The sequence below is a fragment of the Chiroxiphia lanceolata genome, chromosome 21 (genome assembly GCF_009829145.1).
Source record: "Chiroxiphia lanceolata isolate bChiLan1 chromosome 21, bChiLan1.pri, whole genome shotgun sequence".
Lineage (NCBI taxonomy): Eukaryota > Metazoa > Chordata > Aves > Passeriformes > Pipridae > Chiroxiphia > Chiroxiphia lanceolata.
Window position 1 is genome coordinate 1,532,825 of NC_045657.1, and position 25,546 is coordinate 1,558,370.

Sequence of the window (25,546 nt, forward strand, 5' to 3'; positions counted from 1 at the left end):
GGCCGAGCGCGGTGTGAGGGGCCGCGGCCCTGCCTCCCTCACCCCGACCCCCTCCCCTGGGCGCTGCCCCCGGCCCAGCCCGGGCCCCCTCAGCCGCCGGGCCCCCTCAGCCGACGGGGCCGGGGCAGCCGGCGCTGTGGGCACCCACGGCCAGGCCGGTGCCGCCGCCCGGAGCCGCCCGCAGCCGGCCCTGCCCTCACACACCTGCCCGCCCTCTCCCTGCGCTCCCAGCGCCCGCCACGCTCGCGCTACGCCGTTTGCGCAGCGGGCGCCCTCAGGTGCGGCGGCCGCGCTGACGACACTACGGAGAGTCCGTAACACACACCGACCTCTCCGGGGGCTCTGCGCAAGCGGCGCTCCCAGGTGGGGCCCGCGGAGCGCTCGGGGCCGCGGCGGGGGCGGGAGCGCGGGGGGAGCGGCGGGCGCGGGGTCCGCGGGCCGGGCCGGCCGCCCTACGGCAGCGTCGCGGGGCCGGGCGGGCCGCGGGCGGGCGCTGCGCCGTTGGCGCAGTTGGCGCGGCCCGTACGCCGGCGGCGCAGGGCGCGCTCAGGTGCAGGGAAGGGGCGGGCGCCGTTGCCCGGCAGCCGCAGCCTATGGGGGCGCGGGGCGCGGTCACGTGCGCAGCCCCGCTCGGCGCTGCGGAGCCGGAGGAGCCGGACGGGGCCGCGCAGCCGGGACGGGGCCGCGCCGGGGCCGGGGGGCAGCGCCGGGGCCGCCGCCGAGCGGGTGAGGCGGGCGGGCGGCGGGGAGGGGTCGGGGCGGCGGGGCGGCCGTGCCGGGCACCGCTCCTCCCATTGCACCGGGCACTGCGGGCAGCGGGCAAGGGCAGGACGCGGCGCGGGAGCGGGGGGCGCTGCTGCGCGCGGGGGGTTCGGGGGGGCTGCGCGGGGCCGCGGGCGGGGGCGGCGGAGGGGCGGGGGATCGGCGGCCCCGGGCGCGGGCGGCCCCTCCGCCGGCGGCGGGCGCGTTACCGGTGCGGGGGGGGGGTTACCTGTGCGGGGCGCGCTACCGGTCCAGGGGCGCGCACCTGTGTGCGGGGCGCGCTACCTGTGCAGGGGCGCGTTACCTGGGGAGGGGGGAGGTGTTACCTGTCCAGGAGCGCGCTACCTGTGCAGGGGCGCGTTACCGGTGCAGGGGCGCGCACCTGTGTGCCGGGCGCGCTACCTGTGCAGGGACGCGTTACCTGGGGAGGGGGGGGTGTTACCTGTCCAGGGGCGCGCTACCTGTGCCGGGCGCGTTACCTGTGCCGAGGCGCGCGGGCGGCGGCGGGGCCGGGGCGCTGTCCCCGGGCGCTGTCCCCGGGCGGTCCCGCCGGCCCCAGGTGTGGTGGGACGGGGATGCTCCGGCACTCCCGCGGTCGGAGCATCCCTCCCGGGCCCCCGGCGCTGGGGACACCCGGCTGTGTTTTGGTTCATGGTTTGTTTGATTTTTTTCCTGCACTGGGTTTTGGTAATCATTAACCCGCTATTTTTTTCTGGAAGTGAGAGTGTGAAAGGGATGTCCAGGGAGCGACACGCGGGTTACTGAGCAGAGCAGAACTTGAGTTTTGAGTCAAAGTAGAAACATGCATTATCTGGCTAGATGTCTTATTATTTATTTACATGGCTCTGAAAATGGTGCCATATGATTTACAGAAAGAAGAGAGCGAACATTCCAAACAGCTCCTGCACAGGGCAGGGCAGAACAGGAAATTTGTGACATGGGGGTCCTGGATGTGTCTGAATTATTTTTTTCCTTATCTGTGTCCTATAGTTCATTAAGAGTTTTTAGAAGTTTTATCGTACTTTGTCCTGGAAACTCATAAATGCTAAGTGTGGTTAAAGCAGAGACAGACTTAAGTGGGGATTCTTGTCAGGAACAGCAGGTATTTCAGATCTGCAGTTCCAAAAAATGTCTGTGAAACTGTACGTTAATTAAAATAGCTGGGCTATTTAACTTAATTTAAAATAGCTGGGTGTTCTAACAAGCATTTGAAGCCTGGCCTTGTAGGGTAAAGACAGAAAATGAAAATAGTTTCTTCCATTCATGCACAATACTTTCTAACATCCTTAGAAAGAACAGAGAAGGAAGGACTGTTTGCAAACCTTGGTCTGGTTTTCTCTGATTTTTAAAGACAGGGTAACCATTTCTGAGACCCAAAGGAAGCAGCACCGGAGGCAGAGAGGAAGGAAGGAAGGAAGGAAGGAGGATGGAGCAGTTCTGTCTGTACTTGGAGGGGAGGCCATAAAAACTTTTGGAATGGGAAGGGAGGAAGGCCTGGTGGTGTCTCTGGAGAGGCTGCATTGCTCTATTCCTGCCTGTGCACAAGGTTGTGTCTCACAAAAGTGTTTTCCAAGAATTGAAACAGCCATCAGAAAGGTGGAAAAGCTGGGTGTGTTATTTCCCGCTGGTGCAGAGAGGAAGGAGAAATCCATGTCAGCAGACAGGGGCTGGCTGTAGCTCCTACTAAATTCCTGGTCGTTTTTAGGAAGTTGGACTTGCCTCTGGAAGTTCTTGGCATGTAGCATTTTCTTCTCTCTGAAACTTTCCAATCGTTTTCCTTTGCTTCATGTTGGTGTAGAATGAAGGGAGAGCTGTGGAGAAGAGTGGATAAGGATTGCTAACAGTGAGGGTTTGATGGTTTCAGTTTGCTGTTTCTCAGAATCCCATCACGGATGGTGCCAGTCTGGTGCTGCTTTGGCATTTCTAGTTCAAACAGAATCCTTAGGCTTGCTGATTTTGTTAGTCCTGATTTTATAAAGGAGTTTTATTTGCTTGGGCTGTTCATCCAGCCTAGTTGTTATTGCTGAACTATTGGCAATATTGACATCTCTGCACAAAGATGATGCTGATGAAGTGCCAGTTCTTGCTCCATGTGGTTGACAGGTTAAATACGGGGTGGAAATCTAGGACCTAATGCCTTGGGGAAGTGCAGAAAGATTCCATCTAGAAATACTTGTGTTGGGGGCTGGAGGAGCCCCAGGGGTAACTCTTAGGAAGGGTGCTGAAGGAGTGACCAAATCCAGCCTTGTGGTTTGTCCTGATGGAATTTCAGACGTGACTGGTTCCATACCAGAGGTTCAGAAGCAAGAGAATGAAGTAAGCAAATGGAAAGGTGCAACAGAAGCTGGCATAAGGCAGGCTGTGCCAGGCCTAAACATTAGAGAACAGTTTAAACTCCAGTGGATATGGGGATTTTGGTGACCCTTGTTTCTGACCTGTAAGCAGCTTTTCCATGGATGTTCATTCAGTACACGATGCTTGAGGTCACAGAGCTCTCTTTTGAAGGCCCTCAAAGGCCTGTGGGTGGACTGAGATTTTTTGGGGGGTTTGAACTGTGAAATCTTATTTGGAAATAAAAAAAAAATTAAAAAAACTAGTCAAAGGAGCTGCTTCATGTTGTGAAAAACCTCACTGTAGAATCATAAAAGCTGCAGTTTTTCCACGTTGCTTTGGAAGCAGCTGAACTTTGTAACTTGGCATGTAAATAGAGCTCTTTGAAGAGCACATCCATGGCTGGAAAGAGGGGAGAGGGAAAGAGTCTGGCTGGGTAACAAGCTTCTGAGTGTGTAAAAAGCCCCAGTGAGCATGTTTCAGTATTAATACAGAGAAGAGAAATTTGTCCTGGGTTGGGGTGATGCACAGACACCTACAAGGGGCCAAGGTGTGTAAGTGTGAATATGGGAACAGTAGAACTGTGGCAGTTGGTGTATTTTCTAGACTGGGCTGGGTGAGGGGGAGCACTGGGGGCAGGTGAGGGAGAGGTACCCGGGAGATTTTGGTGGCTGAGGGTCAGTCAGCACCTCCCTGGGCTCCCTTCCAGCTCCTGGGGAGCCTGGATTTATGGTGTCTCTCACCATGCCAACAGCAGAGCTCAGCATGGCATTTTGGGGTCTGTACCTCATTTTATGGGGTTGGGGGAGGGAGGACTGAGCTAACAACACCCACATAAGGAGCACTTGGCTGCTGTAGTGTCCTGGATTCGCTGTAACCCAGTAGTGTTGGCAAGTGAAGATTGCACTGCTGCTGAGTGTGCTGCAGGGATGAAACCAAAAGGAAAATTCCTGTTTAAAGCAACAGGAAAAACTGATACAGATTGAAAGAGCAGAAAAATTTAAGTCTCGAACCTTTCTGTGGAAAGCAGAGTTTGAGTACATTTGTTGCACTTGCAGCGTGATTTGATAAACAGAAACTTTGTACTTGATGTTTAAGGAAGCAGAAGCCTGAGCTGCCCTACCTGATATTTACTGATAATCTTTTGTTAAAAGCAATAATTGATACAAGCTACAAGGCCAGAGACAATATTTTTTCAGTTGTACTTCTGCCTTTCTTGGCACTTGTGTAGTTTTTCCTTCTTACGTGCAAGTTTTTCACGGAGCACTGATGGCAGAGAACAGTCCCAGTTCGTGTCTGATCCAGCTCACAGAGGGACAGTGTTCCCATTGAACTTCCCTGAAAACCTCAATTCATGTCCCTTAACAAAAAACCTGCACAGGAATCCTTATGAATTATAGGAGTGAGTAAACATGTTGCTCTTTGGATTTTTGGGCTTTATTCCGTAGCTAAATTACCTTCTGTCTCCGGTGGTCTCCCTCTGAAACACCATGGAATGGGAGAGGACAGAGAATCCTTGGGCCATGCTGGGCTGTTGCCTTGCTCACAGTTCTCCTTTGCAGTGCCCATCCTGACCTTTCCTGGGCAGAGCTGGAATGTGGACGAGGTGCTGTAGGAGAGAACAAACCCGGGGTATGTCGTTTGTTCTGCTCTTGGGGAAGGGATGTAAAGCACAGTCCTTTTCTGTCCCTCTGCTGAACCCAAGAACTCTGGGACTAATCCAAGGGGGGATTTTCTGGGCCACCTGCACATTTGCCCATTGGCTTCTCAAGGGAAGGCCAGGGATTAATTCGTGTCCTTGTTTTACACTGTTGGTTTTTCTAGAACTATGCACGACTTCACAGCTCTTGGAGTAAAATACTGTCGTAACGTGCTGGCAAATTAAAGGTGTAAATGGATGTTGAAGAGGAATAATCTGATGAAATCCATTTTAGGGGATCTCTTGGATTGTGGAAACTGAAGTGATCCTGCCACATGGGTTGATTTACATTAGTTCCCTTATGTTGTGGTTTGGCATGGTGTTTAAGAGCCTTAAGATGCTGCTGGTGATTGACATAACAAAATGTAAATTATATGCTGTTTTCCTAAGGTCTAATTTATCTGTCGTAAGGTTTGTGTACCAATAGTACTGAGCTCTTCTCACAGTAATGTTCTCTTCATGTAATGCCTACGTAGGGGAATTAAATTACTCTTAATTGTATGCTGAAAAAGAAAATAAACTTGGGGTATGTTTGGCTATCCCAGTAAATTAAATTTTGCTGCTTCTTGTTCTTTTTGTGCATTTACTTTGACTGTATTGAAAGATTAAATGTTTGAATATCTGGTTGGGAAGAACATTCTTTCTTGTGGGTAGCCACGAGATGTCACAGAACTTGAAGAAATATTATAAACCAGAGTTGATTAAGATTTTAGACCTTAAAGTTTGAAGTGAAATAGTGATTGAGGCAGAACTTGGCAGCTGGCTTGGCAGTAAATGAATTCAATGGTGAGAAACTGGTACTGCCTCACAGAAATTGCCCCCCAGTAGGAGCAGAAAAGGGCAGGTTGAGTTTAGGGCCCTTCCTTCTCTCTTTTCCCTCTGATTCTTGGGAGGGGAGACACTTTCACTGAACACATTCCTAGTTTGACTTGTCACACAGCAGATTGGAGTGTTGGCACAGCATCTCAAGTGTTGGGCCCTCAGGAGTCTTTAGTGTTCCCTGAGACACAGGGATGATGTTCCATGGGGAGATGTTTCTCCTGAGCTATTGCCCTGGGTTAAGAATGACCCCAAACAAAATCTTCCCTAATCCCAGTTCTCAGCTGGCAGCACCTGCCTTCTGGAAAGGCACCAAGAGCCCCCAGGGGTGTGGGAGGCCAACCCCACATCCCCTGTGCAGCTGGGTTGTGTGCCCACAAATGGGCTGTGCCAAAACTGGCCCTGCACAGGCTGAGGAGGCTGAGACTGCCAGGAGGGTCTTCTTGGGCATCCAGCACTCCGAGTGCTTCCAGTGAGAGTTTGCCAAGAAACGGCTTCACCTGGTTCCAGTGGTACTGTGGAACCAATTCACCTTTTTTAGTCTATATTTGAAAGGGGATGGCTCCTGTAACAGTGGATTGTGGTAAGTCAGGGAGGAGGCATAAAAATTTTCATTACTTACTGCAGGCTTTGTTTTTTGTTATGGTGCAGCAGCCAGTTACCAATTTAACCCTTTCCATAAACATGATCTCTCCATAAGGAGAGTGTACCAAAGTCATCAAGGAAATGAGCCACCATGCTGCACTCCCTGAATTCATTGCCTAATATTATTGAAGTAGGGATGTTTTAAGCTTGCCAGCTGGCATATGCCTGATTAAAGGAGGTGTTTGATTTAAAAGGTCTTTTTTACAGCCTGCTTAGCAGACAGGGAGCAGTTGGACCAAACACATCACCTGGAGACTGGGTGAAAGCCTACGGTTAGGACAGTACAAATAGGCCAATTCAAAAAACCAATTACAGCTCATATTAAAAAAGAAAATCAGGAGCATTTGAGGTGCCTGCCCCATGGCTCTCAGTGTCAGCTGGTGCTGTGTTTCTGACAGAGCAGCAGCATGATCACCTGGTGTGGGTTGGATCCATGGACTGGGCTGTGCAGGTTTTCATTAACCACAACAACTGACACGTTATCAGTGGATCTGCTGAGTAACTGTGTGTTAACATCTGATCAGTTTTGAAGTTGAATGCACAGAACAGCTGTTTATGTGTTAATTCTCTGGCCACGTGGGGAGAGGTGGCAGTGGCCCAACCTGCGTGGCTGGTTTTTCCAGCTGAGGAGGCTCTGTGATGTTCTGGTAGGTGTGTGACTGATGCTCAGTCTGGGTGAAGACATCCATTTTCCAGTATGAAGACAAGTAGAAAAATCAGTCATTTATTCCTAGTTTTTGATAAATTTGTGCTGAAGGGGCAGCTCTTTGCATATGGCAACTTGCTCTTTTTCTTGGATCTGGGGGCTGTAGTTTGCTCCCTGACCCTCCATGCACTTAGTGCTTTTCTACTTTTCCTTCTCTGCTCTGCCTGATTGCTGTATGTCTAATGTGACAATTTGGGGATATTTACTTTAATGGAAAGGACTCGGAATAGAAAAGGGAGCTGTAGGTGCACAGCCTGTGACTTAGGGAGTGAGGTACCAGAGAATACACACAGCCACTGGAAAGTGAGACAAGGAGAGAACATGGATCTCCAAACAGGCCATTTGAAGGGGTTGCAAGGAATCCATAAAGGACAATATGGAAGACTATGACGTGCTTGTAGAGAAAACTGAGGAACAGAAGGTACCCATGAAAATGTGGGAAGTGTTTAGCCCCATAACACTGTATATTGTGGCAGTTGTGCACCCAGAGCCACACCTGGACTGATTTAGAGTAGATTAGTAAGAGACATTTCAGGTTGGGCTGTACTTTACACTGGATTCCAGAAACCTGACTGGCTAATTTTTCTTTGTATATAAAGACAGGAAAGATGTGCTTAGGTGGGGTCTTCTACTAATGGGCAACACTTTAGATGAATGTTACTTATGTAACTCCTCACCCTGAAACAAAGAGAAAGAAGAATTTGTATGGCCTCAGTTCTTGGCTTCTGCAGTTGCTTTGCTGAACAATAAGTGCAGTGAGAACTGGAGATTTTTTTTTCCCTTAAGTAAACCAGGCTGAAATCCTACCTGAGAACCTGTTGGGGCTGGTGCCTGGACTCTCACTGGAGGGAAGGAGCTTGGGCTCATCTTATTTGCTTCAAAGACCTTTGCTAAACTGAGAAACAAGATCCCAGATGTAATCTCAGGTATCTGCTGGAATTTGTAAATGCATAGATACAGATTCAGAACATTTGGATTTCTACTCCTCTTCTACTTCCAATCCCAATCTCTTCCCCTTTGCTCTTTAGCTGGTTTAGCTCAACACGAGATGAGAGGAAAACATAAATGCTCAAGGCCTGATTTCTCCCCACCTCTGCTTTGAAGGACTTCTTTTCCATGTCATAGACTCTTACTGATTATCATTTTTCCAGAGAGCTGAAGCTGTTTGGTGAGCAGTTATTCAGTGTCCTAATGCTTCATGATCTCTTGATTCCATGTCTGGATAATTGGACTTGGCAAACAGATTAGGGCTTCTTTGGTTACCCAGTCATGCTGTCCAAGTCTTCAGTCATACAGAGACTTAATCTGTTCCTTTAAAGTGATCAGCTGTGCCATTTGGGTGACCTTAAAGAGCAGCACCAGCCTTGAAATGCGGTGCTGCCTACAGGGGTAACGGGGATGGGGCATCCAGGAGAACTGGGAGCATTCCTTCCAAAACTGGAAACTGCTAAAAAGCCCAGTGGGTAAAACCCTTCAACACCAGGCACTGAGCAACTCTGTGATTAACCTGCAAGTATTGATTAGGGGAGCATTTGGCCCCTTTTCAGGTTCTGCCGCTGATTTACCGCACAATTTAATTTCTTTGTGTCTGAAGTTCCCCTATGAAGATCTGAAATATTTCTCCGTCTTAGAAAAACTGTTATTTTAAAACCAGTGATAACTGTACTCCAGTAAATATGGTGACAAGTGTTCTAGAAAAGCCAGGAAGAAAGGCAAATACTGGGAAAGGGGGGGAGACAAAACTGATAACTTCTCTGTTTCTGGTGGGTGAGGGTGAAATTGGTGACTGCCAAAAATATGAGCTCAGAGAAGTAGCTTGTTCTGCTCTGAGCCCACATCTGTACACACCTCCTCATCTCTACAGATGGCCAGGAGGCTGGAGAGAGAACACAGTTGTCTAAATTTGTGTAAGAGAAAAGAATCATGACACCCACCTTGGAGCCGCTTAAGAACCTCCTATAACCGGGGTATTTTCAACAATTTACAAAATTTGGTTGACTTTTTAGCCTTAGCAGATTATGTGGAACCTGACACTGTGCATAGTTGCTAAATAAGTAACTTTTTAATATTAATTTGTATTAAAAGGTGGTTCTCTGGAACTGTACTGTTTATTCCTTCAAAACTAGCCTGCTAAGGAATAAATTTGCTCTAGAAGTCATCTTGCATGCTGATGCTTTAACAACTTATAAGACACTTTTCCACTTTAGATTTCATACTACATTTTAGAAATAACTGTCACAATAGTGATGGTGCTATCTGAAACAATCATGATAAAAGGCACAAAGATAAAAACAAAATATGTTTGCCTTTATGTTTCTTCTCTACTACCATTAGTGTGGGAATGAGATCCTTTTCCACTATTTTCATGCAGTCTGCTTTATCTTTTGAGGGAATTCAGTCATTTTCCTTTTGTTAGCCCAGGAGATATTGTTTGAAGCAGGTAGCTGGGAGTCAGTATTATATAAGTAGTAAACTCTTGACCAAAAATCTGGTTTTGTGGATGTGGCCTCATGTAATAAACCAATAAAAAGAGCAGTTTAGGAAGTGCATCTTTGCCAGGTCTCTGCTCTTTGCAGAGGGGTTGAATACTCAGTGTCCCTGAACTGGGACTGTACATGTTGCTCCCCTCCACCCGGAACACTGATGAGCCTGAAACTGGAAACTTCCTGACCCTTCTAAAAACAAACGAGCTGTGTTGTTTAACTTCTTGCTGTGGGTCAGGAGCCTGAGCTTCCTGCCAAGTTTGTGTGAAACAAAGTAAAACTGCAGAGTTAAGGAAAAACTCGTGCAAAAGGGTGTTTATGTGGAACTGATGGAGCTGTAACTGTTGAGAATCTACAGCAGATTCTTAAAAGGGTAATGAGAGATGTCCTGCCCTAAACATCCTTCGGTGAATGACAGTTCTTAGTTGAGACACTTACCAAAGTGCATAGGTGCAGTGTTTTGCTCCTTAATATGGCCTCTGCACATCAGTGTTGAAGTCACCCCGTTACAAATGGCTGTGCTCTTTCTGTGCAGTTGGGTGGTAACCAGCCTCTGTTTTGGTTCCTGTTGAGATGCTTCCAAGGGTGCTTTTAGTGGTGCAGCACGAGCACAGGGCCATTGTCATAACAGCATTCCACCCTCCCTGAGGAGTTGCAGCAGCCCCACACACAGAGGGATGAGGACACTCATCCTTCCAGCACCGTGTCTACAAAACTTTCTCTCATGCCTGTGTCAAATTCCATGAAATTTTGAAGGGGAGCAAGTGTACTGAAAGGACATTAAGGGTAAAGAGGATTCAGAAGCGTTTGCAAGGAATGGGCAAGTAGAGAGTGGAGCTCAGCTGGTTGGGATCAATGGCTTGCCCAGGGAGGTGGAGGCAGTCCAGGTGAAACTGTGACAGGTTCCTTCTGGAGTATCCATTTCCTGACGCTTCTGCAGTTACTGCAGGCTCAGAGTATCACTGAACTGGTGCTTCTGCAGTTGCTGTAGAAACTGTTGGCTCAGGCTGTCTCCTTGCAGCTCCTTCAGAGGAAGGGCTGCTTGGGGAGAGCCTGGCTGGCCATGGACTCACTGCTCCCTTTGCCATTTCCCTCACCCTGTGAGCTGTAATCTGTATTTTAATACAAATCCCTTGGCCAGTGTCTTTACTTTTGCTTATAAGTGTCTGAGCTGTACGTGGCACTCGCACACAGTAAGGAGTCCTCTTGTGCCAGAAGAACAAGGACTTGCTTTCTGTTTGTGCTGGGCACCAGTCACTTGCAGTAGTTTTAGTGCCAGTTTTAGCAGGTGCACCTTGTCTCAATGAGCTCCCTTTGCCCTCATCACACAGCACAGTAGCAAGTCTCATGCACAGCCTATAGAAAACTGAATTTTGGCAGAGCTGAGGAGTACAGGATTTACTGTACTTCCTCTGCTTTCATTATTTGTGCTCCTCTTGTGTTGCAGTTGGTGATTGTTGTGGGTCCTTTCCAGCTGAAAATACTCTAACAAACTTTGAAAAATCTCCTGAAAAGATCTAGGATCAAAGCAGCCATCCTGAATGAACTCCCAGGACTTATAAACTGCTGTTGGATGGCTGGAGCTTAGTGTGGAGCAGACTGAAGAGACCTTGTTTGAGGGGTGTGATTGGGGTCCAGGCATGTGCCCTCCTGGTCATCTGGGAGTTCCCAGTGTCTCTTCTGATTTGTAAGAGAGGTGCTCTCAGACCCTCTATCCTTTCCATTTGGTTTTGGGTGTTTTAGGTGGCCATGTAGTATGTAGTGTGAAGGCTGGGGAGGCTGACTGGTTAATTTGTTTGTTTGTTAAGAGAGAGAGAGAAGAATGAACTCCCTTATCCTCCACAGCCTGTTCCTATGTCTCTTAAAGCTCTAGAAAAACCAAGTGGCAAAGGCAGCTGCCTGTGGTTTTCTTCCTTCAAAGCCAAACCATATGGTGGAATTTGGTGTGCAGAGTGAGATGCTCAGTGCTGAGGAGCTGCTTTATAGAGCAGGGCTGCAAAGCTTCCCCTTACCTTGCAGAAAGGTTTGAGTCCTTTGCTGGTGTCCTGCAATGTTCTTCTTGTCCTTCCTGGCTCCTGTTCTTCCCGAGAACAGACTGTGTGTGTTCTGCTGCCTGACAGAAGAGGGGCTCCATTGTCCTCTCTGGAAAAAAAAAAAAAGAGGTTCCTGAGCCCACATCAGTTTGACTTTCAAAAGAGCAGAGTGCTCAAAAAACGTGATGCCTGAAAAGAGGACACATTGTGAATTAGATTCCAGAGTTTAACCAGCCCATATTCAGATATTGAATTGCTAATTTGAATCTCATGAATGCACAGGTAATTGGTGTGAAGGTTCCCTGTGACAGTTTGCCAGGCTGACCTGTGGGAAGGGCTGTGTCCTGCAACAGAGGGGGAATAGCAAAAGCAGCCAGGAATGCAGTGTCTGCTCAAATGAAACTAATGAAGCCTGAGGAAAGGGTGGAAAGCTGAAAAGGGGGGAGAGGATGCTTGGTGTGTGTAGTAAATGACAAACTGCTCTTCCAAGTCCTGCCACTGCTTTACTGGGGCATTGGGGCAGTCACTTGAATCCCTGGGGTCTCTGCTAAATGCAAAGAATGTAACATTTACACCTATCACAGCAATTGCAGAGTGATGTTTGAAGTGGTGTGGAATTCTTGTGCGTGTACCTAAGTCTGATTTTGGTTGTTTTGCTAATAAAAGCATGTTGGGACTTGTTACTGTAATCAAAATGGAAGAGACTGATGGAATGTCTCTGTCAGTTGTCTGAAATCATGTGTTCAAAGGCATGATGTTTTTTCCCTAAGCTTTGCAGAGTAACAGGACAGATCATGATTGGATTGCACAAGACACATGCTGGGTCAGTTTAAAGTCTGCCAAGTTGTAATTTGCAATTTCTCGAAAATTTAGAGCAGAAACATCTGAGTGCCTGCAGAAATCATCATTCTAAATTTAACTTCTGGATTTTGTCTCTGTGAAGCATGAAACTGCCTGGTAGTATTTGTCCACTGAATTTCAGGGACAGCCTTTGCCCGTGTTGACAGTTCTGCACTGGTGGTTCTGCTGTTCTGTGAGTTCTCAATGCTTTAGAGCAAAATGCTCAATGGAAAAGTCTTAGCTAGGTTTAATTATTTTTTGTTTCCCTCAAAACAAGCAACAAGCCTTTTCAAGAATGTTCTTCTATGTTGTTGTTGTTTTCTTTAATGTATTTCTGCAGTCAGTTAATGATGAGCTAACTTTTAGAGGCCAGTAAGAACCTTTTCTGAACGTCCTGTTGGAGCAAGTGTAGGAGTCTGCAAATGTCACTGGGAAGGCCCAATACAGAGAGTTTTGTTTCCACAACAGAGGAGCTGTGCAAAGAGAAGAACTCATAAACCAGCAGAACCAAGTGCTCTTTCAGTGCACAAAGCATTTATGGATTTTTTTAAAGAAGAATTTTTCTCATTAACACAAAATTTTAAGGTTATAGAGTTGAATTTTGCTTTAACTGTGGACTAAACTACATTAGTGGCATTATAACCTGACATTTTTAGGCTACTAAAAGTATAGTTTCAGACTGAAAACCAGGCAGGTTCTTTGCACTGACAAGAGAGTTCAGTGATCGTGTCCCGTTGGTGGTGGTGATGGTGTTGACATGGACACAGATTTCCATAGGTGGCTAAACAGGCAATAAAAACATTTACACTCTAATCTCATTTCCTCATAACTTCTCCCTGAGGGATGAAAGGTTTCTCTCCCCCTGCCCACCCGAGGAGAACACCCTCAGTCTGTGTGGCAGCTGGTTTCTGATCCCAGGTTTGGTCCTGCCCTCTGCATTGGGACCGTGTGCTCTCCCACCCTGACAGGTTGTGGCTTCCCAGGTTCAACTTCTTTAGAGAAGTAAAATAACTCCCATCAGTGTTGCTGTGAGGAACAGCAGCTTTCCTGTTATTGGGGGAACTGAAGTGGCCAGACACAAACTGCAGTTAATGGCCCAAAATAAACCAACCTGGATTGTTTTTCTCCAGTCTTTCCCCTGACAGTAATTTGAAGTGTTACTTTTAGCAACTCCAGTGTATGAAGGGAGCTTTGGGGAGAGAGTTGTGTTGCTGTGAATTGATCTCCCTGCCAAGCTGAGAGCTGAATGCTGCTCCTGACTGTCAGGCTGTTTGCTCCCCGGGGTCTGCCCCCGTTCCTGGGGGCTGTGCACCCCCTCACACCCCGGGGGTGTTTTCCCCTCCCCACACTCACAGAACAGCAGGGTCCTGTGGCTCGTGTGTTGCCTCCAGGATGCTCATGTGGATCTTCTGCTGCTGTTCAGAGATTTGTTGCTCAGTGTTGACAGGAGGGCAAGGTCTGACGCTGGGGACTCGATCCCAAGGAGATGGTGGGGAATGCAAAGGCTGAGGGAGCTTCTTTAACAAAGGAAGAGCTGGAAGTGTCTTTGCTGCTGTTCCAAGTGACACACTGGAGATGACATTATCTATAAAGAGAAATTAAACTAATTCACAGCCCTATAGGAAATGTGAAGAGGCCAAAGCAGCAAAGCTATGTCCATGATGTTCAAAATGCCATCCAGCTAGGATTGGCACATTTATTCTTCCCCCCCACCCCCCCGATTTTATTTGAAATTTGAAAGATAAGAAAAGATTGAGTGTAACTTTTCAAGTTCAGGAACACTTACTTGGCACAGTTGTGTTCTCCAAAGATACTGGAGAATACAGTGCTACAGACACCCAATGTTGCTAAATTTTTTAATTTCAGTATCCTATTAAAAATAAACAAACAAAAAAAGTCATTACTCGGGATGCTCCTAAGGGTAAGAATGACAGATATAACTTATACTGAGAAATTAATTTTGCAGCCTGGCTTGTGGTCTTCAAACTGAGCATTTCCACCACTGATGGTCCCTGCTGAAGTTCCTTTTTTTCCGTTCCCAACCCCGTCCTGTGCTGTGCAAACTGGAGAGAGGAATAACAGATGAGTTTTGCAAGTGAAGTTGGCAGATCCGACAGCACAGGCGTGCACTGGAGATCTGCTGAGGCAAGAGGATGCTGGACTGAGCCCATTTAAAATATTTTTAGACTCAATAGTTTTCCAGGGCAATAGGACTTTTGTTTTTAGTTATTAATTTTGTAAATCTCTAAATATGTCTGTGGCTCTTTTTCTTCGTCTTGCCCAAGCCGGGACTTCCCACTACAAAGTCTTGTCCAAGACAAATAACCTGGGTCACAAATGTCAGGCTGACAGTTCCTCCTCTGCCATCTCACACGCTGGTGTGTTTTGCTTTGATGGATATTGTTGCTACCTTTCATGCCTAAATAACCTAATTCAAATCTTTTGGTAGGGTTATCGTGCATTTGAAGTAAATAATTGTGTTGTGAGGCTGAAAATGGATGGCAGGCAGGGTGCCCTTCCCTAGAGAGACCTCCCTTCTCTGCCATTGTGGGGCTTGTGCTGTGTTTGGAGAAGGTTTCAAAAGAGCCATTTCTGTTCCCCAGACAGCCCCAGATGGTAGTTACAGATTCTGTTTCAGACCTTTCTGTGCCATTACATGTTGTGACGTTGAATCAAACTTCAAAAAACATGGTTGGATGGGCAAGAGATGGCAAGAAAAAACACTTAAAACCTTCAGCTTTTAGTAACCCTGAACCTTTGACAACGTGTTCATTGACAAAACAGCCTATTAGTCAGGAAGTGAAAAATTACCCTGAACTTGTTTGGGAGTCACAGTGGAACCAAAACATGGGAAAAGTCTGATGGAGAATGTGTACTGCCTGGGAGCACAAGAGCTTTTTGCACAGTACTCACAGAGTCTAGTGGTCTTCCCTTCCAAATCCTTTCAAATCCTCTCTCTTTAATTAAAAAAAAAGAAGTCACTGAGGCAGCAAGACAGACATACTAGAAAATGCATTTCAGTGGAGAGTCATGAATGTTTAAAGTGGCTGAAGGCAGCCGGGCACAGCAGCCAGTGTGGGTTTGCAGTACTGAAAACAGTGTCTGTATATATTGATGTTGGGGAAGAAATCTTGGGGAGAAACTTGTTTAAATTTCACTGTTGAGGGCTGCTGAAATTTTAGTCAGAGCATTTGTTCTCAAAAACGTCTTAATGCTTTGAAACTGAAACCTCATGTAAACACTGGGGACATGTGACTCTCAAAGACCTATTTGCATTGTGTCATTTGTAAGAATTACTCAATTTGTTTTATTTACAAGCAGAGGCTTAGGATCCATGTTGCCTTTCTCTGCCGTCTCCCTAATTCCCGGGCTGTGCATTAGCCTGAGCTGCAGAGCAGGGAACAGCTGGGAGAGCCAACGTGCTTGGCTCTGCCTCATGGACCGAGGAAAGGTGCAGCCACCAAAACAAGCAGGGCCAGTGCTCCTGCAGGACAGTTTCTTCTCCAGTCTCCTTCTTTACATTTTACTTATTGCCACCCTGGGGGCTGCTGTGACTCCCAGCCTGTCCCATGTGTGTGCCCGTGGCCTCATGGAGCTGTAGAAGCCCCTGTTGGTGGCAGTGGCCCCTCGCTGGCTGTTCCCTCACCCCAGCCCTGCTGGGCTGCAGCTCAGGTCCACCTGCAGTATCCCATATTCTATGGGATATGAATCACAGCAGCAAGGAAACTGGGGCACTGCAGCTATTTTGGTGGAGCCGAAGGGTGCTGGGGAAGGAATGTCCCTGTTCTTGGTCTCTTGGACGCTGTGGCTGCTTCCCATGGTGGCTGTGGAGCAGCGGGAGCCTGGCAGGTAAGGCAGTGGACACCAGTGCCAGGGGTGTGGGAAGTCTCTGGGAGTCTGGGATCTGCAGAGTGCTGGGATGGTGAGGAGCCCAGCATGGCACTGACTGCACTGTGTGGTGGAGGAGGTAGAACTGTGATTCTCTTTTGGAGAATGTGATGTCATTTCAGGCATAGATCCAGAATTTTGCTTAAACCAGCTCTTTCTCTGGAAAAATGACATTGCAGATGGTGAGTGTCATTTCAGTGTAATGTAATCCTGTTATTAATTTAGTTAATTCTTCAACTGTAAATGAATGTAGCCTGGGTTAGGAATTTCAGATGATTTTGAGTGTGGATGGCAGATTATGACTGCAAAGTAGCTTCAGGCTGCCATTGTCCAATTTAGCCAGGAGAGCAGGAATGCCTTTGTTAGGGTGTCACAAGCCAGAAGTGACTTTAGCATTTCACAGATATTGAGAATCCAGTGGTGGTTTCTGCCTTGTCTCACATGAATACTTTGCTATTCATTATTTATCTATTATCCAATCTGTGACTTTTTATTTTGGTTTTTTTCAAGACACCTGCCAAGAAATGCACCCTCTAAAATGTTTTGTTTCCTGGAGTGCTCAGATTTACAGGCAATTCAGTTTTGGATATTTCTGACTGGTTGAACAGGAAAAACATTAAACTGTTCATGTGTCAATTTGTTACTTAAGTGTCAACAGACAGTTCTTAAATCTTTCTGCACTTGGTCTGTCTCTAGTCAGTCTTGCATCCTGACACCCACACCAAGAGGTGAAGGCACCTTCAGAATGATTTCCTTGGAGACCCTCTGTAGCCCTGGCAATGCTCGGGGTTGGTGCAGGTGTCAGGGACTGTGAGGCAGATAAAAATCTGGAGGGAGATTTATGTAAAAAACACCACTGGTATGTGCTCTGAAGACCACCCTGTGAGTGTGGTGGTGTATCCTCCTGTCCTCAGTAGTCAGCAGCAGATTAAATCCCAAGGGAGAAGGATTTATATTCTTTCTAAAACTATATTCTTTCTTATACAATTCAATAGCTGCAGTTATTTCTGCTAATGGTATTTCTTTCTGAGACTGGCTGGTGTGATTCTATCTAAAATAGAGCATTTTCTTCTTCAGATGATTGTGTATGTGCTCACACAGTGCCTCTGTTGTTCCTTTTTTAACCTTCCTGTTAGGCTGGTAATGATTTCCCCTTAGACCATCTTTTCTTCACCCTCTTTCCAGGAGCTAAAAATACAAGCTACACCCTGACATCCTTGTTTCTTTTTACCTTTATACATTAATCTAGATTAAGCAATTGCTTGGCTTTGATTCTTCAACTTCTTTAATTACTGTGCCAGTGTGATTTATTTTGGCTGTTTTTCTAGTCCTTACTCCCCAGTTGGAGGGGAGTCCACGTGTTCACCCCTTTTCAGTTGCATCTGTGGCCTGAGGGTCCCCCAGTTCTCTCTCTGTGCCTTGGCACAGCTGGATTCTCTCCAGGAGCTCTCCCAGTCCCTCCCTCCACACTGACAATGGGCAGTTGCTTCGCTCTCCTGGTGCTGTCAGAGTTGTCAGAGCTCTGGATCCTGGAAGGTGACTTTGGTTCCTCAGTTCTGATGGTTACAGGTTCCAGATCTGTTTATCAAGTGTGTGCCTGCCCTGTCTTTGGCACTTAAACCTGGCTGTTGGGGCTGCCTGGCAGAGGCTGCTCTCAAGAGATCTCCGAGCACAGGAGCCTTTCCTTGAGATGTTGTGAGAACTGAACATGCAGGAGTAACCCCAGACTCAAGTATTTGTTGTATGAAGTGTAAGAGTTCGCCAGAGGAAGTACCTTTCCAGCTTTTAACTGTAGTGTTGCTTTGTAATTATTCATTTGGCTGGAAAATTCCAGCCTTCTAAAGGCTAACCCAGACACAACTTTGCCAGGAAATGCATTACATGGAAAATAATGAAACTCCTATGAATACACAGTCTCCAGGTGAAACTGGATGCCGAGCATATTGTTGGAAGCAGTCTGAGCCTTATTAAATATGTATCCCAGTGTTAGGGCAGCACTGCTTTCCAGAGTGCTGCTGGGGCTGAGAGTGGCCAGGATTTCTCTTCCTGTGGTGGGGAAGGAGAAGTTCTGTGCAGTGCACGGGGAGCTGGGATTTTAACTGGGGAATATCTGCACAGGGAGCAGGTCAGCCCTGCTTTGCAGATTTCTCTGCCCTGCGCTCCTCTCTGAATCCTCGTGAATTGTATTTCTTATCTGTTCCCCTCGGTTTGTTGATACTTTTAACATGAGGGAAAACTATTTTGATATTTCTCTGTCAGTTATTTTGACATTAATCAACACTGCAGATCTTGTTTTGTTTGGTGTCTGGGTACATCATAAAGAGAGTTGCTGAAAGAGTTCAATTACAATATCAGCATCTCTGCCAAATGTATTGAGCTGTTCTGAAAAGCCGCTTGTCTTTTCTGACCCAGATACACAGTTTCCAACTGTGGGAGATGCTGCCAGAAAGACTCTTGGCAGAAGGCCAGCAATAAAATTATACTGCAGAAAAAACACAACATATTTTCAGCAGCACTTTGTGTGGTGTGACGAAAAATTACCTGTCTCCTGAATGCAAAGCAGAGGCTAAAATAAACTTCCAATCTGAAGTTGCAAGCCTCTCATTCTGACTTTTGAAGGTCATAAAAAAGGATATAAATTCCATTTTTTTCTATTACTGTGTCTGATACACCTCAGGCTGTGTTGGATACTCATTGGTTTGTTATTAGCAACCTTGCTGCTCTGTTAATACAAGCTCTGCCTGCTCGTGGGGTGGTGCACACTGCAAACTGGGCAGACACTGGTGTCAGGCTAGATTAGGAGGGTGGAGGGTGTTTTTAATGCTTCAGCTGAACACTGTTAGCGTGTGCCTTCTCGATGGAGCATTAAAAACCAATTTTCATGGTGTTCTACTTGGCCTGGCCAGGAGCCTGAACAGCAGCTGACTGAAGTGAGGGTTTGGAGCACTGGTGTGGAGTGACCCCAATTCCCTCTTCTCTGTTGCACCAGTAACCCTTCCGTGCAAGGTGCTGCTCCAGGGGAATACTGGGATGCCAAACACAGTTCATGTCTCCTTTCCAGCAGCTCATGGCTCCCTGATTCTGGTATTTCAGTCCCCGTGGAATGCACGTACCTGTTTCTGCTGCCTTTTCACTCTGTTCACAGGCACTCCAAGGCAGCTGAGCATATTCATCACCCCGGCTGTTTAACTGCCTGTCCCTCGGGAATGCAGCTGCAGATGCAGGAATATCTCCTACTACAAAAGCCTCATCTGAAATTCTTTTCGTTTGTCTTGTGCCAAAGCATAAACTTCCTCTGTGAAGGATGGGATGTTTAATGGAACTGTTGCTACACTGTCATGGTGTTTTAATAACATTTCTAACGTGTCAAATCCCCAGTGATTTTAAACCACGCTGCAGACTCCGCTCGGCTCCGCCGTGACCTGGTTTGGAGACAGCGACTGTTTACTCTTGTTTCACACTTCAGGGCCACATGATGCAGAGGAAAAGGGACTTTTTCAAGGTCACCAAGGTCTGGGTTGGTGCAAGGAGCTTTGGGTAGAAGTTTCCGTGCAAGTGTGGGTGGCAGCCCCTGGGTAAGACAGCCACATATTTTAACACTGTACTTTTTAGACTGGGCATCAGCTGTAACTTCCCTGAGGATGCAGGAACAAATATCCTGCTCTAGCCTGGTAGTGGAATGAGGCTGTCGGATTTATGGAATTGCTCCTCACTTCACATAATGCTTTCTGATGTATTTGGTGCTGAGCTATGTTGTGCTGCCTTAGTCCATATGGTTGGAGCAGACTTGATTTTGGTTTTCCTTAATTTAATTCTGCATGCTGTCAGATGTACTTTGTTCTGTATATTGTGTCTACACTTTTATAGTAAACTCCCTCCTGTTTAGTGCTTTTGTTGAAAATGTTCTCTCAAAGTCTGAACTAAATTAGGGTTTCACTCCTGTGCGTTTCTGAAATATTCGTAGGATGTTAATGACTGGGAAGACATTGTATATCAGCTTCAACTCAACTTTCAGAGGTTTTTTCCCCAGCTTTCTAAATTTGATAATAAAGATCCCTTTGTAGTTTAGCTGTCTGTGCCCTGACCTCAGCCATGCCCTGCTGAGAAACAGGGCAGGTGAAACCAAACTCATAAATACCTTCATCCAACAACTTTTACTTGTCACTGTCTTGAAAACAAGAGAACAGGTTATTGCCTGCTTAAGGCAGGGTATGGAGAGGTGGGGGTGTTTGTGCTTCATCAGTCCAGCAGCAGATTAACCCCCCTCATAGCTGTGAAACACTCATTTTTGGTCCGTTCTGGATTTTCAAACACTGAAAAGCACTGGGCACATCCCGAACTGCCCCCTGAGGAGTGTCTGTGTGCAGAGCTCGTGGTGTCTCTTGCAGACTTGCCCTCTGGACAAGAGCCTGCTCAGCACTTACTGAGCACCAGGATCTGCCCAGCCAGCTCTCTCTGCCCATCTGCTTCCAGAGCTCTGTGTGAGCTGATAAGCAACAGCTTGCAGCAGGCTGGGGAGGGAGGCCAGGCTGGTGCTGCTCCCTCAGAGACACTGCACTGGGCATGTGCTGAACTCAGCACCACATTCCAGTGCCCTTCTCTCTGCCTGGAATGGCCAAATTACAGCCACCAGAGAGGATAACAAACCGAAAAGGTGAAGTGTGGGAGTGGCAGGGAAGAAGAGTAGGTGAAGACAGCTGGAATTGAGTGTGGAGAGAGAATAATTTGAAATAGATGATCTAGAAACATGTCTCATAGAAGTCTCTCTAGTATTCTATCTGCTGACTCAAACTATTATTATTATTGTTATTGTTATTATTGTTACCAAAACAAAAAGACCTTGCAAAGAGTCTGGTTGGTTCTGGAGGTGGTGAAAGGCTGTGGAGTGTGGAGAAGCTTGACTAGCTCACTGAACAAACAGTGCCAAAGCACTGATCTTTTCTCATTTTCCCTCCCAGCTGCCCCTGCCTGGCTTTCAGGATCTCTTAAGAGAAGAGGCTGGTTCTGTGAAAGAACACCCCCTTCTCTGATTGCTTCTGAGAAGCAATTTGGTGGAGTGTTAATACACCTTGGTGGGTACCGAGCTCTGTGATGAGCAGTGGGGGCAGTCGGGGTTTTCATTAGCTTGCTTTTCCCAAGTATTTTTAGTATGACTGCACTTAACTCTCCTGGGGTTTCTTCCTTGGCAGCTGCAGCTGCTGGAGCAGGCAGGGCTCTGCACAGTGTTCTTGTCTGGCTGCTTTTTGTTGTACCCAATTCTGCACCCTAAATTCAGGGCTGTGCAATACAAACAACTACCAGGCACCTGCTGGTCCTGTAAACCTGCTTAATTTCTTCCAAACTAGGCAAATAGGGAAGTAGGATTTGTTGTTGCCTTTTCCCCTGTTAAGTTCAAATCTCTACAGGATGCAACATTTTAATTATTCCATCACACCACGGTCTAAGCATCTCCTCAGCTTTCAAGTCATCTCACCTACCCCTCTGCTGTTGCCAAGCATGCTTTTAATCTCTAACAATGTCAGGATTCTCTGACACACAATATGCAACATATTGCAGGTGAGGGGGGTCGGCATACGGGAGAAAAGGAAAATGTTTGAGTGCGTGTGTCAGGCTGCACAGATTTACTGACTGGGTTTGCAATTGCTTCAAAACGTTGCTGGAGAGCTGATGCAACAGTATGTGCAGTGAAAGGAAAACAGGAATTTTCTGCAAGGACTGGAGTGTCTTGCTGTGCAGCGAGCTTATGCTTTCCTCTCTCACATTACCTGCTCTGTTTTTCTGCTCTTCTCTCTCACAGAGCATTTATTTGCAGCTTTCTGCTGCCAGTGCTGGAGGTTGTTTCCCAGTTTAGTACAAGAAGGCTGCTCTCACAGGATCTTTTCCATGCTGAGTGCTGGGAAAGGCAGTGTACGGGCAGCACAGGCGGTGTGGGTGATTTCAGCTGAGCTGCTCGCAGGTCTGACGTCTGCAGTTTGGGAGAATGTGCTTGTCCTTCTTTAAATAACAACTTGCAGTTATTGCCACCTGAAGCCTTGGTTCTTGTTGTGCAGCATCTGACGCAGGATCGAGGGCTGCACTGGGGATTTCAAAAGATAATTACTTTTTGATAATTAAATATGGTGTGTTTGATTGCTAACGTGCATGTGACATAAAAATAGAGGCTTCTTGAGCTGGTATCACAAGGAGCATGTTTGCAGGGCTGGATTTCCTGCCCTCATCCCAGGAACTAGAATTGCCAGGTGGCTGACAGAGCTCCCTGAAATCAGCTCTGGCACGGGACAGTCGTTCCATGTGTGGGCACAGCACAGGTAGCTGCTTTCCCCAGTGACTGCTGCTGTTTGGGGAGTAACTGGATCACAGGCTGCTCCCATCTCAAAGCCTGTGTGCTCTGAGCAGTGCTGGACTCCATGTGCTGCATCGAGCACTTCTGGAATCCTCATGCCCTTGCTGCTGCTTTCAAGCTGTTTCTCTCTTTTTGCAGGTGAATTAGACAAAGTGACTCCCAGAGCATCTTGGCTGTATGAACTCTTGAGCTGTCAAGAGACTGAGAGGCTTATGAAGAGGTTCTGTCAGGCAAAACAGTGCTTAGCAAAGACACCGAGGAGGAGGGAAAAGGAGAAAGGGAGGGAGAGAGAGCTGAAACACTAACAAACCATGGTAGGTATTTGTTGTCTTTCACAGGGCTGCATTAAAAGTGTTCTCTGCTGCCAGTCTTGCATGGGGCCTGATCAAACCCGAGGAAGGGGATTTTCTGACCTTGCACTAACTGAGGGATGGTGCTGTGTGCTTGGAGCAAAGCAAGTGAGGTTTGATGTATTGTCAGCCTCTTAAAACCAGAGAGTTGTCTTGTGAGCCTGCAGTACATGAATTATTAAATACAAACCAAGGGGATGCTCATAAGGTTTTCTAATAAAACTGGCATTAGCAGGCTGTAGCAAACAGCATCAGTGACCTTGAACTGGCAGATTGCATCACCAAATGCTGACATTCCCCTTCCACCTCTTCTCACAAAAGCATTATTATTCATACCTGTGTGTGGCTGAACGTGGCTCTGTGCAGATGAAATGTGTTTAGCCAGAAATACCTGGTGTATGTTGGTTAAGTGAGGAGTCACCTCTCATCTGCCTGGGAATGGCTCCACATTGGGAATGGCTGAGATGTGAATTTGTAAAGGTGTTCCAGTATGGAGTACTGGATGGTAAAGATAAGACATGGTGGGATGAGTTGTTAAACTGCAGCTCCTGCTGTATCCATGTTATGGATAACCACAAGAGGGACCTCCTGGAAGTGTTTTGCAGCCTTCCAAAGAACAGGGGATAATACCAGCCCCTGATAGATGTACTGCTGTTACTGCCCAAATTATCCATCTGGGTGGGAGCACAGGAGGGAGGAAGGGAATGGCATCACACTGACCTTCAATGGAAGGGACTCAGCGAGTGGAATAAACCAGGAAAATGTGGACAGTTCCTTAATGAGGATCCAGCCCAGAGGCCTCTGAGGTCCTTTAAAGGCCCTTTGTGTTATCAGGAATGGGTACAGTTACAAACCCATGGAGTTGGGGTGAAAATGAAACCTAATTAGGGTGCTTAATGTGTAGGAGGAACAGAGGTTCCTGGTTGGTGACTCCCAGGTCTGGGAGGCTTTTGGGAGGCTTTCAGCAGTGACTGATGTGTCTGTAGAGACCAAGACTTACTGCTGCTCTTGCCAGAGGTGTGTGCTGTGATCACAGCTGGTCTGGGGCACTACTTAGATCAAAGAAGTCTCACCTGGAGAGCGTGTGACAAACCAAAAGCTTCCTAGCATGGGTTACCCAACCACCCAAGTCCACCTTCCTCAGCCGTATCACTCAAGACTTTTTTAATTAGCACTCTCATCTCTGTATTAATTTGAAATTTTTTTTAAAAGAAATTATTTCAGTCTCCTCTTACCAGTTTATCTCTGTGCTCATCTTCATTCCTGGCTTTGTAAATCCCTGTGCAGTTTCTGAGCCTTTTGCAGCCTCTGTATTGCTGTGACTCCATCTGCAGCAGCAGCACACGTGAGGGACTGGCTCTCTGACTGCCCGTTCCAAGGTGTGTTGCTGTTTTCCCTGGTATAAAGAGAAGAGAGGTGGCTGCACTCAGCACATCCAGAATAGGCAAAAACTTTATTTGGAAAGTATCAACACCTTCTACAAAATAGGAATCTTCTCTCCTTGCCTGCCCTCCTTTCCACATGCTTTGCCCAGTCCGCTCCCACCCTGGGATGCTCACGTTCCAAATTCCCTGCCTTGGTGTGAGGTTCCCGGTTGGGATCAGGACCCTGGCTCTCCCCTTCGCTCTGAGCTATCCAGCTGCTGAAGGCTGGCACAGCCCAACACAGATTGCTGGAATTCAGGAACACCTGAACTCCTGCAAGTATCCCAGGGTAGGGCAGTCCCCCTTTCTCTCAGTGCTGTTGCTCACAGTTTGTATCTCCATGAGATGTAGGTCCTTCAGCAAGATCAGAGTCCAAGTGATTTCTCACTGACTTTGAAAGGTTAATGTAAATAACCAAACAAGTCAAAGGGAATGCAGCCAGGGGTTTTGTGTTCTCCTGCTTCAGCACTCTGTTATACTCTCAGCCAGCCAGACCATGCCCTCTTCTCCAAGAGAATCTTGGTGGGGGAGGTCAAGGAAAAGTGAGAAAAACAATGAAAGTAAGTTCTACTGCTTTAATGCTGATTTTTTTTTTGTACTTTTTTCTTTTTAAAGCGTTTGCTTTTTTCTTTTTAAAGTTTATTTAAATAAAGAAATTGCTTCTGCATGGTTATCCTAAGAGACATTACTACCCCTGCCAGGGAGGATTCCCATTCAGGCAATGTCCTATTGATAATCCAGTAACTTTGCTCTCTTTTCCTCCTGTTTCCCACTCCTCCACAGAGATCGATCCGATCGTTTGCTAACGATGACCGCCACGTAATGGTGAAACACTCAACCATTTATCCATCTCCAGAGGAACTTGAAGCTGTCCAGAACATGGTATCGACAGTAGAATGTGCCCTTAAGCATGTCTCTGACTGGATGGATGAAAAGAACAAATCTACCAAGTGTGAGGGTGATGTGGAAGCCAAGGAGGAAGCTGTGGAAGGCAATGCCAAGTGAGCCTCACCCTCCCCTCCCCCTGTGTCCCTGTGCTGCTCTCAGCGCTTCCTCTCCTCCCAAATAAGAGTCCCAGTGTTCCTTGGTTCTGCTGCATGTGAAGGTTCATAGAAGGAAGGGGATATATTTGGACTTTCTGTGGTGGGAGCAGGGAATGGCAGTGAGCCCAGTGTGGGCAGCAGTTGCTCTCCGTTTCTTTGTTTGTTTTACTGTGGTGTTGT

The 25,546-nt window shown here is 47.2% G+C and overlaps 1 protein-coding gene and 1 long non-coding RNA gene across 12 annotated transcripts in view; one reads left to right on the forward strand and one right to left on the reverse strand.

The window, feature by feature from the left end:
- Nucleotides 1–258: 258 nt before the first annotated feature.
- The window catches only part of STRBP (spermatid perinuclear RNA binding protein), a 59,320-nt gene continuing 34,032 nt past the window's right edge, over nt 259–25,546 (forward strand). For 9 of the 11 annotated variants that reach the window (XM_032708626.1, XM_032708627.1, XM_032708629.1 and 6 more), the window contains exons 1-3: nt 260–363; nt 22,688–22,863; nt 25,107–25,324. In XM_032708626.1, coding sequence (XP_032564517.1) covers nt 22,861–22,863; nt 25,107–25,324 — 221 coding nt within the window. In that variant the 5' untranslated portion in view covers nt 260–363; nt 22,688–22,860. Of the gene's footprint in view, nt 364–22,687; nt 22,864–25,106; nt 25,325–25,546 lie in introns of all 11 variants that reach the window. The other 2 variants (XM_032708625.1, XM_032708622.1) reach the window with 1 other exon arrangement.
- The window catches only part of LOC116797249, a 63,720-nt gene continuing 39,743 nt past the window's right edge, over nt 1,570–25,546 (reverse strand). The window contains exons 6-10 of the long non-coding RNA XR_004360600.1: nt 24,135–24,295; nt 14,266–14,381; nt 13,672–13,903; nt 11,458–11,587; nt 1,570–4,702 (exon numbers count right to left, since the gene is read on the reverse strand). This is a non-coding gene — a long non-coding RNA (uncharacterized LOC116797249). The remainder of the gene's footprint in view (nt 4,703–11,457; nt 11,588–13,671; nt 13,904–14,265; nt 14,382–24,134; nt 24,296–25,546) is intronic.